Genomic DNA, 18,792 nt, shown 5'->3' on the forward strand with positions numbered 1-18,792 from the left:
CCTGTCCCTATCTTGAGCAAGATCTATATACTCTTTTGCATCCCTACCGATTTTCTTTAAGTCTATCTCAACCTTGTCCCTCCATCTTCGTCTTGGCCTTCCTATAGGTCTCTTACCATCAGGTTTCCCAACAAGAATCCTATAAACTCCTCTTTCCTCTCCCATTCGTGCCACATGGCCTGCCCACCTAAGTCTTCTTGCTTTAATTATTCTAATAATATCTGGAGATGAATACAAATTATGTAGTTCTAAATTATGTAACCTTCTCCACTCACCTGTCTCCTCATCCCTTTTAGGTCCAAATATTTTCCCAAGGATCTTATTTTCAAATACTCTCAATTCATGTTCCTCTTTCAATGTAAGGGACCAAGTTTCACACCCATATAATACTACAGGCAGAATTACTGTTTTGTATATTTTAACTTTTAGTTTCTTAGATATTAAACGAGAAGACAAAAGTTTATGAAGAGAGAAGTAACATGCATTTCCTGAATTGAGCCTACTTTTTATTTCCTCTTTAATATAATTTTCACTTGTTAATATTACTCCTAAGTATTTGAATTTGGAAACTGGTTCAAACAAGTTGTTATCAATAATTAGATTTTGATTATTACCTAACACTTGGTTTCAGCCTGTAAGCATATATTTAGTTTTCTCTTTGTTAACTTCCAAACCTATCTCTTTAGCAGTTTTGAAAAATATTTTAGCATTATTCTTAATTGTATTTATATCATCCCCTAATAAGTCTACATCATCTGCATATGCTAACAACTGAGTCATACCATTTAATTTTAGTCCTTCGTTAGTTTCTTTTAATTTCCTAACAACATATTCTAAGGCAAAATTAAAGAGCAATGGAGATAATGCATCTTGTTTTAACCCATCATGAATTGTAAATTTGTCAGACATATTATTACCCACACGAATTTTACTTTCTGTTTCACTGGTGCATAATTTTATCATACTAACAAGCTTCTTAGGTATTTCAACTCTACTAATATATTATATAATTTATCTCTTTTGACCGAATCATATGCTTTTTTGAAATCGATGAATAGCTGATGGACATTTTGATTATATTCCCACTTTTTTTCGAATGTCTGTCTAATGTGAAAAGTTTGATCTGTAGTTGTTACGTTTAAATCCACATTGATAATCATCTATAATTTCATTAGCATATGGGGTTAGTCTTGTTAAAAGAATGTTAGATAATATTTTATATGTTGTTCAGAGTAGAGAAATTCCACGGTAGTTATTGCAGTTCATTTTATCACCTTTTTCAAACAAAGGAACAATTATGGATTCTTTCCACTGTTAAGGGATTTCTTCTTTATTCCATATTAAACAAATTAATTTATGAATTTGACATATTAACGAATTAAGAACTACGACTCTTACCACTTCGAAAGTTGTATGCTGCAGCCCCATTGTCTGAGGAAGTTGCGCATCACTGAACCAGAGAGTAGAAAAACCAATATCGATAATTACTAAATATTAGGGATGGGACAGATTTATAGGTACTCTATCAATATTGACCAATGTAGGCATATTTGTGTATTGGTTTATCTGCAAAATTTTACCAGTTATTTTAACAATCCGATTTATCTATAACAATCTTGTACTTTAGTGCAGTATTCTGCTGTTTTGGTATTATTATGATTGCATGGATGTAAACATATAATTTCCATTCTCTAATTTTCTAAAAGCAGCTTCTTTTGCATTGTAGTCATCTGGTAACAACATTTGTTAAGGTTCGGCTGGAACTTTGGCACCCTTAAGGGTTATTTTTTACAAATTTTTCCCTTTATTTGAAAAACCTCTTTGATATTCCAAAATATGAAAAATTACATACGCTTAGAATTCCTTCTAGAGGATTGACGTGAATTTTCGTGTAGTTTTCTTTCACTGTTATCTAGATATTATCAATATTTTATAGACTTACTTTTGAGAATGTCTCGGTTACAGCGAAAGCAAACTCCATGAAAATTCACGTCAGTGCTCTAGAAGGAATTCTAGCGTATGCATGGGTGTCGCCAGAAATTTTTGCCAGGGTGTCGGGCAAATGATAAAATTTGAATGGTAGATAAATAATAAGTATTATTACCACGGTTATAAATGATATTATACAATAATAAATATTATAAACTAACAAAGTAAATTTCGAAATAATAATAATTTTATTTATTTAATTTTATTATTATTATATAAATGGAGAGACTCGATCGATCCACCGAACTGGTGAATACCAGCACAACTATTTTTCCGTTATTTCTTTTGCATATTATGCAGTTAGTATCTGAATGCATTTTGATATTAACCTTTGCACATCTCGTTCAAGCAAAGGCTTTAAATGTTAGGGGATTATTTCTTTTATATAGTGTGTTGTCTCACCTACAACTGTAATTATTAGAATTTTGAAAATTGTGAAACCATTTGTTCTTTGGATGAAATGGTAGAATATAACAGTGTTCTTGTATTTTTCACTCAATGTTTTCGATCCAATGCATTTTTACTTTGATTATTCTGTTGGAATACTAACTAAATGAACTTTATTTCTGTTCTTAACAATAAGAGTAACTAACTTTCGGCTTTCTTGTATCTTTAAATGAACAATGTCAATTTCCAGGGGTGTTCATCAGACCCATTCAACACCCATGAGTGTATGTAATTTTTCATATTTGAAAACAGCGGTTTTTCGAATAAATAGAAATATTTGAAAAAATTCACCCTTATAGGTGCCAAAGGTCCATCTGTAAATCCTATACCTATACTTTATTTGTATTGGTCAGAATTTTATATTGATCCATCCTTACTGCATATTAAATAATATTTTGCATGCAATCACCAGGAAGAAGTGGTATGCAATGTGACATTATGAGCATATAGTCCTGTTATGACATCAAGTAGACCTGTGTTATCATGTGACTGAAGCAAGCTCCGCCATTGGCTATACTTCAGAGCTGTATGAGCGAAGGGTTTGGCATTGCAGAGCTGGCTTTAGTCACATGAAATGCATGTAACATGAACAGCCAAAGTGCAGACTTCTACAGTGATGGTATCTCAGTTATGAACAGCATTCCAGAGCCTACAGAATGTACAGACTAACATCTCTCTCTCCTGCCTCTTAGAAGGTACAAATCTTATGAACTCCCCTCGTACGTATGTGAGAGAGTGCGTATGTGTGTGTTTGTGTTAGCATGCACAGGAAGTAACCGTAGTCTCAAGCTGGCTGTGTCTCCGTAGCCCCTCTCCCTGGGTATGATCCGCTCTGATATAATGCTGGAAAGTGACGCACAAAGTGAGAGGTGTAAAGACCTGTGTTCTCACACCTCTCAGTGCTTCCCGTTCTGCTGCTGGAAGCAGGTTGAGATCAATACAATTGCATCGGGGTTCGGCTGGATGGGACCCGTTTCAGGGTTAATTCATAGGTACAGAAATCAAGTAGTTGTGGTAATGTAATTTGACAAATCGAAGGAGGTGAATAATGAAATGTATATGTAAGTAACTGGCATGTTTTTCTCACAAATGTTTATTTTTTTTATATCTTAATGCTCATTCCAGTAAGGTTTATCATTAAAAAGAAACAAGAGGAACATTCTAAATTCTAAAACATTAGGTCAGTTCAGAATTGGCATATAATGTTGATTGGATATTATCCAATGTCTAGTGCTTTTAACTTATTCTAGGAACAGGTCTGTCTCCACCACCAAAAAGAAATTTGTTCACTTGCAGATGAGAGAAGAGATGCTCTCTCTCTAAATATAGTGTTAGAATATGTATTAGAAAAAAGCACTAGACAGTGGATTATGTCAAATTAACATTGCATGCCAGTAAGGAACTTTTGCCACTAACATTCTGAGAATTATAATTTTAGAATTGCTCCATGAATTTCATCTGGTTTGCATTCACCACACACACATATACACGTAGACGCATGCATATCAGTTGGGACATATTTAAGTTGGGCCACATTTATTGGAATTGAATGACACAGGCATAGTTGAAACAGATAGGAGTATTATACAGGGTGTTCATAAAGTCTTCGTACCATTACAATAAAACATAGCTCGGAAATTACATGCAATAGAACAATGTTGTTGATTCCAACTCTCCACTTTTATATGCCATACACCTCAATGTGTGCCCATCTTGTTGCTGTCAGAACATCAAGGCGGTAATCCACTTCTGCCCATACATGCCCTAGCATATCACCAGTAACAGTTAGGATACTATTCTTCTTTGAAGAGTAGCAACATGTGAAACAGGATTGCGGTAAACACAATCTTTGACATATCCCCAAAAGAAGAAATACAAGGGTGTGATATCAGGAGAGGGTGGTGGCCAGGGAATAGGTCCATCATGGCCTATCCACCTGCCCCATCTTGTTGAAAAATGTTGGTAATTTTGCCATCAATAGCATTGTTCTATTGCATGTAGTTTCCGAGCTATGTTTTTATAATGTACCAGGACTTTATGAACACCCTGTATATTGAAGAAAATGCCAATAATGTTCCAAATGCTGTGTTTATATTAGTTATTCGGCTATTCTGTAATTTTATACATTATTGTAATGCTGTCTAATGTTCTGCACAGTGGCTGTGGAATCTAGGGTGCTAGGCTTTGGGCTCAGGGTACAGGATGCATGCTGGTTCGAGTCTCCTGGGGAGGGAGCATAAAAACTCCACAGAGATTTTGGCCAGTGTATGGGACTGGTGGTTCATTGTGCGAACCGCATGTCACCCCGTAACTGGTTGGAGATGATTAGCCCAGTAAACGAAGGATTTTTGTTGGAAATAATTAGGGGAAAGTTGAATTTTGGTGTATTGTTAGACCATGATAAGATATGTATTTTACCAAAAGCCCCTCCCCTTGTGCTTGCATTCAAACGTTACTCGCTACAGGGCAAATTTTTTAGTAGCAAGCTTGTCTTCATTGGCATCAAATTAAAGATAATTTTATACTCTACAACTTTTGTTTGGATAATTTTCCAATATCATTCATAACAAAAATACAATTTTAATACATTCATTATTTGAACGTTAATACACATATTGTAAATTTCCATTCATTGTGAGATCATACTATACTTCATGAGAGTAATTATTCACTTCCTTTTATTTGTACAATTATCTTTTTGATTCTAAACAGGAAGGTAGTTTGTACTTTTGTGCTTATACGAGGGTTATCCAGAAATTAAGTTCCGGTGAGCTATTAAGAAAAGCAAGAATATATTTACATATTTATATTGCTATTTGATGTATATACCGACACTACTTTGTTATGCATTTACCACCATTGTTGAGGAACTTGTAATGATGGGGCACCCCTGCACACAATTTCTTAAACTGAAGTTTATTAGACAAAATGTTGTGAAGAAGTGACTGAAATTGATGTAAAATTGAGACAAAGTGATAACGTGGTGAATCGTCTGTTATCTCAATCATCTCTTCAGCATCAGAAACCAAATCTTCATACATTACAGATGGTCATCTGCATCCTTCATTCAACAGTCACACCTATTGAATCACTCATACCATTTTCTCCGTACACCTCGCAATGTTGACGATAAATTTCAGTTGGTTTCATGTTCCTCACATTCAAGAAACAGTTTTTTGAGTTAATAATAAACTTTATAAGCACAGCACAATGCGTAGATGCAGGAATGTCTGTCAGTGGCATCCTTGCATTACAAAAGGATCAACAAGCTCAGCATGCATGTGCATCATTGTGTCCACTGTGCTGCGGAAGCTATATTTGCAAACTGAATTTATTTTGTGGATATTCCTCGTAGATGCTCATCAAAATAAAGATCTTGTATGCTGAAGTATAGGACCCTTCTAGGATAATCTTCTGTACATAATTAAAACATATTCACAAGATTTTTATCTTAGTGAGATTTGACACTAAAGTGACATATGTCAGGTGGCAATGAATTATCACCATCAACATTACACATGGAAGTGACATGATGCCTGGCACTTAATTATGAAATCTCAGAAAGTTTCTATATTTCGAAGATAAAAATGTGTGTATATGTAGAGAATATGAAGTTATGCTTAAGAATGCTTTTTTCCAACATGAAAGTTGAAATACTTATTTTTGTATTTCTTACCCTCATAATACTATCTTTTAACATAGTAAATGTATGTATGTATATAGTAAATGCCACATAGGAGTAACTCAGTAACACATGTAGACATGTAATTGGAAAAGGATCCTATATTTCAGGAATTTTACGGTTTTCAAAGAGAATAAATTGAAAATACCTTTTCCATGTGTTTGTGACACGTGAATATTCAAAAGCTGTAATAGTTTCGGTGTTCCATGTGTGGAGAGAGATATTGAGAAATAAGTGGTATTAGTTTTTATTGAGAAAACAGGCAGTTCTGTCTCCCAAAAATGGTTACTTGGGACCATTGTATGTACTGTGGTTTCTTCTTAACGTTTCTTCTGCATGCAAGATTTCTTGGGAATTTCAACTCTGTGGGGGTAGGGCTTCACATGTTCTCGACATTTGGAGTTGATGTGATCAGTACCATGCTCTGGCAGCCTTTACACTCCTCCTAGGGTTGCTCCCTCCCCCCAGGAACCCATTGATCTAAGGCTGGATGAGCCTCAGAGCCACTTTATGCGGGGACAAGGCAGGAAAATTCTGACCTTAGATCATCCACCCTGAGAATCAAACCCGGCCCTCCTGCGTGGTAGTCAGACCTCCCGACTAGACCACCATGGCTCTCGTTAAAGCCTGCAATCTTACAGAAATTTAGGATCCTTTCCCATGTAATACTGAGATATTCTTTTGTCATAAATTAATTATTACCTCTCATGGCTTCCTCCTCTTTCCTTACATCAGTATATAGCATGGATTGGTTATATTGTAAAATACTGCATTTTCACACATATTTTTCTCTGCTTGTGCTTCAGTTTGCTCTTAGCGTTGATGGAAAGTACTTAAGAAAATATTAAACTGGCTTATTGTTTCAAGCACAATTTCTAAAATTTAGATTTTTTTCTTATTGATTATTTAGCATGTTTTATGCCAACTTTTTTGCATGAAAGGAATGTGTGTGTTACAAATTTATTGATATCAGAAGATGTTTACTTATGAACTGAAAATGTTCTGAAGAAAAACATCCTGAAGAAGGGGTAATTGAACATGCTAATGCAAGAAAAATTAATGCATGATTAGGTTTGTAGGTTTAGGAGATTTTTCTTCTTTCAGGCAGACTTTATGTGTGTGTGTGTATGTGCTTGCGCTTATGTGTGCATCCGTGTTGAATTCATCAATTACTGCTTTTCTCAAAAAAGCAAGTCATGTTCATCATGTCATAATATGCGGGAATTATTTTGACCAAAGTTTAATAACTTTTGTATCTTCCTTTTTGTTTCTGTTATTTTGAGCAGACTTTTGTGTGCTCCCACTGTTAGTTTGATCCTTTTTAATGCTAAGTAAGATTATTAAAATTTCCAATTCTGCAGTAGTTCTATAATCAACTTATACACCAATAAGCCATTACATTATGACCACCTACCTATGTCATATGTGTATGACCACTTTTAGCCCGCAGAACTGTGGCCACTTGGCGAGGCATTGATTCAACGAGGTGGCGGAAGGTGTCCTGGGGTATATCATGCCGCAAGCGCAACAGCAGATCCTCTTGTTGCATACAGTGATGTAGCACGAACCCGCTTCTCCAAGTCGAACCACAAATGTTCAATGAGGTTCATATCTGGGCTATTTGGGGGTCACTGCATTAAAGCAAATTCACTGTCACGTTCCTCGAACCAGTCCTTCACAATACCGACAGTGTGGCATGGTGCATTGTCCTGTTGGAAGTGGTCACCATCAGGGAACACTATTGACATGAATGAATGGACTTTGTTCCCAATAACGTCCAGATACCGGAGAGCCGTCAGGGATTGGTGTACCAGAATAATGGACCCCGGTGTGTCCCACGAAAACATCAGCCAGACCATCACACCTTCTTCACCAGCCTGTCTCCTTCCATCCGTGCAATCAGGCCATAGCTTCTGATGGAAATCGGCGTACATGCGCTCGGCCATTGATGTGATGAACCAGGAATCTGGATTCATCGGATCAGGCGACCATTTTCCAATCATCCACAGTCCAGTGCCAATGATTGTGTGCCCTCCTCATGCACTCCTTTCGGTGGAGTGCAGTCAGCATTGGAGTACGACTGGGTCTTTGACTCCGCAGTCCCATGCACGGAGGTGTTCGATAAACTGTGTGCTGTGAAGCATTTTCCTGGTCACCACTATTGTACTTGTGGGCGATTTCTCGCACTGTGGCTCTGCAGTCGCTCAGACACAATGAAATCATCGTATTTTAAAACCTCCCTCTACCTATCCCGGACAGCAGTGAACTGGCTAATTTGTTCTCACCGTAACCTGCATAAATCCTGAGGACATAGTTCACAGTCTGTAGCTTAATTATCTTGGCCAGAATCTAGGTGTCGCATATTAGAGAACGATCACACGTTTGTGTTTACTCCATTGCCGCCTCATCCTTCCCCATCTCACAATATGAAAAGATAGCTGCTGTGCTTGTTAATGTTAAGCACTTTCTCTGTGTGGATATGTTTTTCTAATTTATGTTTGCTTGGCTTAGAATATTTTGAATGGTCTGGAAATTTTGTTAGAATTTTATTTTTTAATATTTTTGTGCTGGTCTTAAGAAAGTGGCAATCTTTTCTGTAGAATGACATGAATTTGTGTATTAAACAGTGGGTTAGTTAAGGGGCCTTTACAGCTTGAACCGCAGGTACTGTGAACTATGGGGTGAGCAACCACTCAACCAGGTAAAAGATATCGCCTACCATTGACCTATATAACGGCATCACAGTTTCAGAGAATTGCAACAGTACATAATTGAAATCAAGCTTGGATTTGGGAGCGGGAGGTGAGGACTTTCAACCCCCACTGGGAAGAAATGGATGGCTTCAAAGAGGGACACTTAAAAAAATATGACCAAATATTAACAATGAACCATCTTACATGATGGTTATAATGAGGAACATGATAATTTTTTTTAAAAAAATGGTTTAAAAGTCTTCAAATTATCAGGTTTGCATTGCTGTCTTCTGCGAGTGAGGTGCCCGATATTGCATGAAAGAAAATGTGATCGATTTTGCTAAGATGAATTCAAGGAAAACTGTTGAGACAATTCGTTTTGTCAGTTCTCACAGGTAACGAGCTGTGTTTATATGGGAGATGTAATTATGCTGGTCAGAAATGACTCAGATGTAGTATATATACAAGCAGGCTTTTTTTACTTTGTATTGGCATTTCTTGCATGCTTCATTCTGTGGAATTTACCTTTGGGAATCCCCCACCTTTACTGTACCCTCAGTTACTTACAGTTGCTAGGAGGATATGCAATCTTTTCTGAGTTCCTGCATAGCCTAAGAGAGCTTTCAGATTGAAGTGACAAGGGACAAAGCGACACACATCATGAGGGGATTTCACACCGAAGCAACAAGCAACAGTATGTCCTCATACTCCCCATAAGCTTATGCTATGAACATATTGGTTGAAAAGCATTTTTCAAACTCAGTATTGTAACTGTGACTTCTAGAGTGCAATTCTTTGGGTGACGCTTCTTTACATTCAGGTGCTACATTTACATTTTTGCTACACTAACTTTATACACACACATACTTGGATTTTTATCAGTTTTTGCTTGTTAATTCTGAACGTAAAGTAGTTGAATTCCAGCGATCGGTTTTCAAAATAAATTTGTCTTCCATATGAACATCTATTACGATGCAAGTTTAGGTCTTCCCTTTATGCAGAAATAATTTAGATTTCTTTTGCACAATTTGATTCACCTTAATTTGCACAGGTTAATGGGTAACACAATTTTTCAGTTTTGCTCCAGTGATGGCTTTTTTTGTGGTAGCTTTACCTTTTTAAATAGAATATTCATGTAATTTTGGATGTGTTTATTTTTCTTATGCCAGTAATAATAACTGTGAATTTAGTACTAGATTTGCCATTTAGGGTGTAGATGAGACCTTTTTTTTTTCAAATTTGTAATTTTTACAGCACATGATGGAAGTCTGTTTTTAAGTTTATCAGTATTTGTGGTTTTTATATTATTTTGTTTTATTTTTTCCAGTTTTTGTAGATTGCACAAACTATGTAGTTGATAATACACATATTAACTGACATTAGTTTTTTTATTAGATTTTTTGTTTTGTTTTTGAAACATTTGCCACAATATTTTTTTTATACTTTACTATGACAGTTTACAGTTTTTGTGTAATGCTAGAATAAATTGTAGAATACAAACATGTGGTAAAGGACAGATGTTAATAATTTAGTAATTATTATATTTATAAATATATGCATAGGAATGTAAAGTCCCCTTACACCTTACCTGTGTGAACCTATGTAGTGAATTGGAGACTGCACAGCACACATTCAAAATTTATGTATTGATATGTGTGGTCAGCATCGTGGAATGTATGTAGGATGCTCACATAAAGTCTTGGAAAAAGCTTTTTGTTGCTTGATGCATGGCCATAGGTTTTTTCTCACAGATTTGAATTTCCTACTTTTTTTAATGCAGATATATTGTCAGAAACCTTTTTGCATTGATTCCTGGAACCCACTGTTCCTAAGTTAAAAATTTTCATCATTGTTAAGCTAGACACACACACACTAACATTTTAATGTTTAATTTATATTTGTGTAGTGCTTTGTCATGCGTTAAACTTCATGGTTGTTCTCGCAGAAAAGTACTGAAAATTAGTTCTCCATAAGCATCTACCTTCATTATCCTATTCTGGGTATGTTTTTAAAATAATAATTATCCAGACTTAACCAGGGCTTAAGCTCACACGACATGCCAACATTTTCACACATGATGTTCACCAGTGTCATGTACCTGTATCCAGTGCTTTAAGTGGAATTTCGTAGGTAAGGGGAGGGGGGATTGCTTGATCAAGTTTGGAGGTAAGGGGGTGATTGGTTGAGTTTGGGGATAGGTGGGTGGTGCTTCGTCAAGTTTGGGAATTGGTAGGGGGATGCTTCGTCAAGTTTGGGAATTGGTAGGGGGATGCTTGGTTAAGTTTGGGATATGTGGGAGGATGTTACTTTTGAGTTTGAGATGGGTGGGAGATGCTATACCCAAATTTTCTTAACTGGAGGATAGCATCCTCTCCCTACCCTTCCGCAGGTACACACTTGGAGAATTGCCACTACCTTTCTCTAGGTTTCAGCACATCATGTTATTCCTCAAGAGGCTGGACAAGATTTGGGCTAAAGCATGGTAAAAGGTAATGAAATTGTTTTTAAAATGTGTTTCTTTCATGTCTGGCTGGCAACTGTTTTTAACTCATCTGTCTAGCTTTTAATCTTTTTTTAAACAATCTTTACAATGCTTTAGACCAAACCTTATCCAGCCATATGAGGAAGCCACATGGAGTGATGAAATATTGAGGAAAGTAAAGGTGCGTGCCAATAGTGAACATTACTTGTGTGGTAGCCAAAGGCACTTGGTGCTGACTTTGCAGTTAATGTGACAGTCTTGAAATCAAGTTTTGCTGGTTTCATTTCCAAGTGAGGGCATGTGTTTGTGCTTTATATCCCACTTTAAACTGTATGTTCAACCTATTGTTGGCACATATACTTGTAAGTAGACTTAAAAACTCCAAAATAGTTTTTTTTTGTCCATTCAGTTGGGCAATTAATTTCATGTCAACTTTTTTCTTTTACTTTTGAAGCATCATAAATTTATTTTCTTTTAAGTTATGTATGCTGTGCTTTTGTACATGATGTAACCCTGACACAGTTGCATGCAAGTTGATTTAAAAGCAAGATGTCACTTTTGCAGTATTTTTTTGTGTGTGCCTAGTAAGCAGTGTGCTTTTTCAAAAAGTGAGAAAAAGTTATATTTAACATTTGTTCTTACCATCGTAAACTTCTTAGTGAATGATTCATAAAACTTTTATTTTTTAATAATTTTGCATGTATATTTTGTGTTTTCCACCTTCCCTTCAAATGTTCTTTTTTATTATAGCATAATTATATAATACTTTGCGGGGGTGGTGGTCTGTTGTTATAGTTTCATGTGTATTTTTTAATGATTTTTTCAGGAATTGCCCATTACAGGTGGAATCGGTTGAATCTAACACTTTGTAGGGATTACTAGTAGTAGTACGTGAATCACATGTATTTTTTCTACATTGTTTCAGCCCTACAGTCTTGGTCTATTCCGTTCAGATTATCTACTCAATTGCACTACCAGTAGCTTATACCAAGTCGAAATAAACACAATAGCGTCTAGTTTTGGGGCCCTTACTGTACTCTTAGGGCAGTATCATAGGTATGAACTATTTGAAACTTGGGACGAAATATCTTGCACCATGTTTGTGGTTTATATAGCCCGAAAGTATCATGTAGTAATTTGAAGGAATTTTAATCAAATTGTGAAAGGAATCTTTAATGATAGCCGTATAATATGGACATGGAATCTGCCAACAAGTTATTGCCACAGCGATTATAGTGAAATTGTCGTATCTCCAGGTGCGGCCTTTCTGGCAGCTACCCTCTGTTGTCGCGTTTACCTATCAAGGAACTTTTACCACTGCCTCTCCTCTTTGGACAACAAGTGGGAACCTTTGAAACCTTCCTTCCTGAAGCAGCCAGCAGGGAAATGGGATTTTCTCACAATAACTGGTTTGCGCTGTGAATGGGGACCGGTTCTTAACGTAGCTCTACTGCAATGATTGGTATAACTATGTAATCTACAGGGGATGGACAAAAATATGGAGACACCTGCGAAGAAAAGCCAGAATGCTGTAGCTAATAAGGTGCAGGACCACCATTAGCTCCCAAAATGTCCTGCAGTCTCCGAGGAATGGACAAATACAAGTCCTGGATGGTGGATAATAGGGTCATGCACCATTCTTCATGCAAAACATGGTCACAGTCCTCCTCAGTATACTTCTGTCTCTGTCACTCAGTGTACATTTTCATCCACGTAGATCTGATGGATGTCTTTCCGGACACAGTATTATGTCGTCATACGCCAAATAACTTGGCTACTTTGGCAACAGAGGCCCCTACAAGCCGGACACCAACAATTTGCCCTCTTTGAAACACTGTCAGCTCCGACACGATTCAGTATCAACTGCAGTGCACGCTATGTACAGCGCAAGTGTCGACTCCTACCAGTCCCACCATGTACCAGTCCAACAGGCTCCTATCTTACGGCACAAAACAAAAGAATGTCGCACCTTGTCCGATTTCAAGTGGAAAAATTGCATCGATATCACCCGTTCGATGTCGCGGTTTTTCCATATTTTTGTCCATCCCCTGTAGCTGGGCTGATAGTTATGAGCCATTTTCTAACTAAATGGCACACCAACCTTTGAGGACAAACGCCTATCGAGAGGCTTTTCGCTGGATGATGTGTCAGCTCATCAAGTCCCATCACCTCTGTTATCTTACTTCTTAGACCAAAACCCACTACATGTTCTTTTCTGAAATCTCTCCAATTGTTCTCATAATGCTGGGTCATCACTGAGATTTTGGAGTTTTGGCCAATGTTTGAACCCAGGACCATGATGTGCATGAAATGCAAGGGTGCTTACCATTCAGATACATGGGAGCTTTCATTGTTAAACACAGTTTATAATTACAAGTTCCAGAAATTGTTTCTCTAGTGTCATGTTATTTTAAAGGCTACACTTTCAGTGTGTCCAAATATCCTGAGAATTTTTAAAATGCTGGATTTTTCACAACTTTGCACAATATTATAGAAATATTGGTTTGGCAAATTTATTGGCCAATCTCAAAGAAGTAGTGATTAACCTATCCAATGTCTATTAAATAATCAAGCCTTGTGAGTGGTGTAGTGGTAATGCCTTGTAATCAAAGGTTCCTTGTTTTAAATTTCCATTAGAGGCATATTGTCCTGCACAGTGGATGTGTGTGTGACCGATTGTTAAGAAGTCCGACAAGAACTATAAACACATGTCTACATGTGTAGACATCAGGCTTTGAGCTCATGCTATGGGACCCATGCTGGTTTAAATGTCCTGGGAAAAATGTAACAACTTTTCTCATGATATTTTGGCTATTGTATGGGGTCAGTGTTCACCCTCCACAGTGAGAAAATTAGGGAGGTACAAATGAGCAGCGTAACCCGGTCATGAAACCGTATGACAAAATCGGACCACACATCACCCCATAACTGGTTAAATGATTGCCCACCTCTGCTGAGGCATGTTGGGGTGAGACCTCCAGTTAGTTGGTAACCCCTCGCCCTGAAGAGCTGGTATGCCACGGGTTATTAATGAAGGCGATCCCCACTTTACACCCCTCGGTCTCTCCCTCTCTCTCTCTTGAGAGAGTAAACTGTATGGTATCGTCATAAAGTGACTTAAAACTAACTTTTCTATTAAATGAACACTAAATAAAGAAAATCGCGAAGGCACACACATGGTGGTGTGGGAGTATGGCACCACACAATCTGAATCTCATAGTGCAAATAACGTGATCAGCACCACAGTGCAGTTTTTCACCCCTGATTGCCCTCATATTCAGGGACATAAATGGAAAAATTCCCACCCATAAAAACAACCCTTGGAATCTAATTCAGATCCACCACATGATGTACTGATTGGACAAAACCACATCTCTTAAATAATGAACATAATATATTTACAAAATATCAAGTGATCTAATGTGTTCATTTTCTTTTCTACTTGGCAATATTTTGTTGGATGATTGTTTAATTACCAAAACAATGCAGTTGCTCAAAATTAGAGTTTTAATGTGTTCCATGGGAAACCCAACTTATATTGAACACTAATGATACTTTCGGGTTTATTTTTATGGGTTTATCGGTAATCAACTGCTTGCAGAATATGTGTTCACTTATTTTTTGTGAAGGGTTGCTTATTGGGTGGCACACTTACTCCATATCTTACTGACACATAATGAATTTTTTTGCACATAGTAACTTGCTAAATGATTAACATATGTATGAATTGCCATTTTCTGCATAGAGATCATTTTTAAAATTTTGTCTGTTTGCATTTTGTTTACTTTTTTGTATGGTTTGTGCTTGTTGCCATTTGCTAATGTTTGTGCCAACCTTTACTTGGAATGCTGTCCGATTTACGTTCTGCCTGTGTGACTTTCTTTTGTTTAAAGAGCATCTTTCTGAAATGTAATGGTAAGTAGTGTGGTAGAGTTAATTGTTTTTCGTATTTGTGGTGGCTACTCAGTGATTTATAACTATATTACTTGTGCGAAGCTGTAGAAAATGCTTTTTTACTAGAGGATAGAAGTTCTTCTGCTCTTAGAGGAAATTTAACATTGCCACTATATTCAAGCAGATTGTTTGTTTTTAGTTGAAGAGTAGGACAATGTGCTTTCAACTATCTATTCTTGCTCCCAAGGAAATATACTCATAAAAATATGGGCATGGATTTAACAGCATATTTAATGTTAATGCAATTATCTTACTAAGTTTCTGTTTTGGACTGGTGTTACTGTAGTCATGTGGGATTTTTTTTGCACATCCGTTTAAATATGATTTCTACTGGAATTTACAATTTTCAAACAGCATTAGCAACAACTTTATTGATAGCAGGAACTAATTGTTAATGAATATTTTAAGGCTTCTTTAAGCATGTTCAACAGAGGCACGCCAATTATAGTGATGGTACGGTAAGAAGGCTAGTGGCTTCTAGCCAGCCAACCTCTTAAACGTTCGAATATCAAAAGGATCAACATGTTTGTCTATTCATTCCTGCGTGTGTCTAACACCAAGCACATTACCACTACCAAGACACTATCTAAATTAGCCAAACCATACTCCAGGGCCTGCAGGGTATTTCCTCAGAAAAATGTTGTTTGTTGTGTCTCCAAAAATAGACACTTGTTGTCTCGAAATATAGGCCTGAGTTCTGTTATATCGGCCATGCTATTTTCCCAACACAAGTTTCAATTTGTGAGCTGTTGGATATTTTCAGCAATTTTCATATAAGAACTGGAGAAGTGTGTTGTGTCGTTGTCACTTTGAACAATGTGGATGATAGCACTTGTCAATCTATCACAGGTCTTGCCTTTAATCTGAAAATGGAATTGTTGTCGGCACTATCTGAGAGCTCAGGAAGCAAAGCGATTTTTCAGTTACTTGAATGTCAAGCATTGCTCAATTACTCTGGGAGCAAATTTTAAGATTTTTCACATAAGAATTAGCCGACAAAAAGTAGCATTCCTGGCTTATTTCTCTGCCTATATCTGGCGTCAGGTGTCATGATATCTCCAGATTTTTTCTTGACTGTGATATTCAGCATAATTGCTGAAGAAACGCAACTGACAGAGCATAATGTATTTTTTCATTTGTTATGAACAGCGTTCTAATGAGAATATTGGTATAAAACAGGTGCACACACTACCATTGGTTGATCGGGATCAGAATGCACAAAAGGCCTCCCCGATGGTGCAGTGGTAGCATCCCTGCCTTGTAATAAAGAGGACCCAGGTTCAATACCTGGTGGAGGCACATAGTGGGTTGGATCCCACTTTAAACTGTAGGTCCAGTCCCTATTAGCCTTATCGTGCATAAAGTGGACTTAAAACTCCAACTCAGTCAATCAGAATGCACAAGAGAAAGAAAGAAAAAAAAGCGAGCAAGTCTGCTTATTTTGGGGGGGGGGGAGAATGCTTGGTGATCATTGCCGAAACATTTGATTTGCTGCAGATCTATAAAAAATAGTTTGTGTGCCACAATTACAGATCAGTTAGGTGCTTCAAACATTGTAAAATAAAGCTTAATTTTTTTTATGCAAGTATAGGAATAGTACAGCTCTTGTAAGTTTCCTATATTTCATGACACCGCATTCCCACCCCAGCTGAAACTAAATGAAGGTGTAGGGGCTGAAATCACCATTGCCAAGCCCCTGTCCTTGTGCAACTTCTGTTTGAGAAGAAGGGGGCATGAAGTGGCAATGTAGCCATCTGTCATGAAATACACACACATCATCTTTTGTAATTTGGATAGGCCAGGGAAGTTTAAGGGGTTTTAGAGAAGTCTAGAACTTCACAGTTGTAATGAATATGTGTTTAACCTCTTGAGGCCTGCCAGTCCACCTGTACTTTGCGGAACATTTGAAAAGCACACACATTGAAAGCCCACCCTGCAAGAGGGTAACAGACGCAAGAAGCTTGTTCTGCTAAACTTTGGACTGAACCCATAAAAAACAACATTTACTTGAATATACATGTGTTAATCATTCCAATATGATGGAAACTAAAAAGTTCACCATTTTTCTTCAAAGGAAATACGTAACCACAGACATGAGGTGTTTGTTAGTCTAGAAATATTGAAAATCTGTCCTGAAATTATATGTGAATTTTTATATGGAACTTTATTTAAATGTATAGTATTAGGGCATAGTGGATCACAGTGTACAAAAGTTTGAAAACTGAATTTAGATTTTAGAAATTTGAACCTGGCTACTCAGTGGCTGAGTGCATTAAGTGGTTGACTTTTGATGTCATCACTGAAGTTCCACGTTTGATTCCTGGCATGGGTGTCCTTTGCGAGTATCCCTTTAGCACTTTCATCTAATCATCAGGTGTCTTCAATGTAGCGATTAGCCAAAAGTGGCAGAAAGGTGCCGTAAAAATTAAAACATGCAACATATTTTGATTTTTGCACAAAACATACACTAATTTATTCATTGGCTATGATACACTAAAAAAAATGATACTTGTGTTCTGCTGATTAGTTAGGAAAAAATCTAAATTGTTCATACTGGCTACTCTTGAACTAGTTTTATGCAGTGGAACTCCGATTTTACATTTTACCACATTATACATTCAATCTTGATGGTTCCAACATAGCAAAGTGTTATAAAATTTTCCTCGGTTTTACATTTTCCTGCATTTTAAGTTTGTTGAGCTTAGTCTCCTGAAAATGTATAATCACTGTAATTGTAAAAGAGGGAGAGAGAGGCAGGAGGGGAAAGAGAGAGAAGGGGAGGGAGAAAAGAGGGGACATTTTCTCTCTTCTCGTCTCTCTGCCCTTTTTCCTCTCTCTCTCTCTCTCTCTCTCTCTCTCTCTCTCTCTCTCTCTCTCTCTCTCTCTCTCTCTCTCCCCTCCCCCCTCCCCTTACTCCTCGGAGAGAAAGAGCGAGAGAAAACACCAACAGATAATTTAAATCTTGATAATGAATTTGAATTGTTTTAAGTCCACTTTATGCACAGAAAGGCTAATCGGGACTGGACCTACAGTTTAAAGTGGGATCCGAACCACTATGTGCCTCCACCAGGTATCGAACCTGAGACCCCTTGATTACAAGGCGAGGATGCTCCCACTGCGCCATCGGGGAGGCCCTAAATTCCATTTTCGAGGATGGCAAATGATTAGAAAGAAAGGAAATTTGTTTCAGAAAGATGCAAACTGATGCATGATCTGTATATTTCATAGTGACTTTGCAGTATATATATTTGATTATTGTGCATGCATTTGCTGAAATACCAACAAAAGGAACTATCTCATGTCAATATAATTACATTTTGTACTATGGTTATCAATTAATAGCTATATTCTGTTCATCTTAATTCTACTGCATTTCTTGTGATACCCACAACTCGCAAGTACCCCACATGCTAGAGAACTCATAAACTTCATATAATGACTAATGCCAATCATTAAGTTTTTTCCATCATTTTCACATCTTTTGATTTCTTTATGATCATTGATAAATGTAAATATGAACACAGTATTCCTATAAAAGACGACAA

General features: G+C 37.0%; 1 protein-coding gene across 2 annotated transcripts in view; it reads left to right on the forward strand.

The window, feature by feature from the left end:
- LOC145980423 (glutathione synthetase-like) overlaps window positions 1-18,792 on the forward strand; it is a 67,123-nt gene that overhangs the window by 29,179 nt on the left and 19,152 nt on the right. Inside the window, exon 5 of one of the 2 annotated variants that reach the window (XM_083113512.1) lies at window positions 12,219-12,349. In XM_083113512.1, the coding sequence (XP_082969638.1) occupies window positions 12,219-12,349 (131 nt within the window). Of the gene's footprint in view, window positions 1-3,243; window positions 3,429-12,218; window positions 12,350-18,792 lie in introns of both variants that reach the window. The other variant, XM_083113511.1, reaches the window with a different exon arrangement.

The sequence above is a fragment of the Lepisma saccharinum genome, chromosome 27 (genome assembly GCF_977018435.1).
Source record: "Lepisma saccharinum chromosome 27, izLepSacc3.1, whole genome shotgun sequence".
Classification (NCBI taxonomy): domain Eukaryota; kingdom Metazoa; phylum Arthropoda; class Insecta; order Zygentoma; family Lepismatidae; genus Lepisma; species Lepisma saccharinum.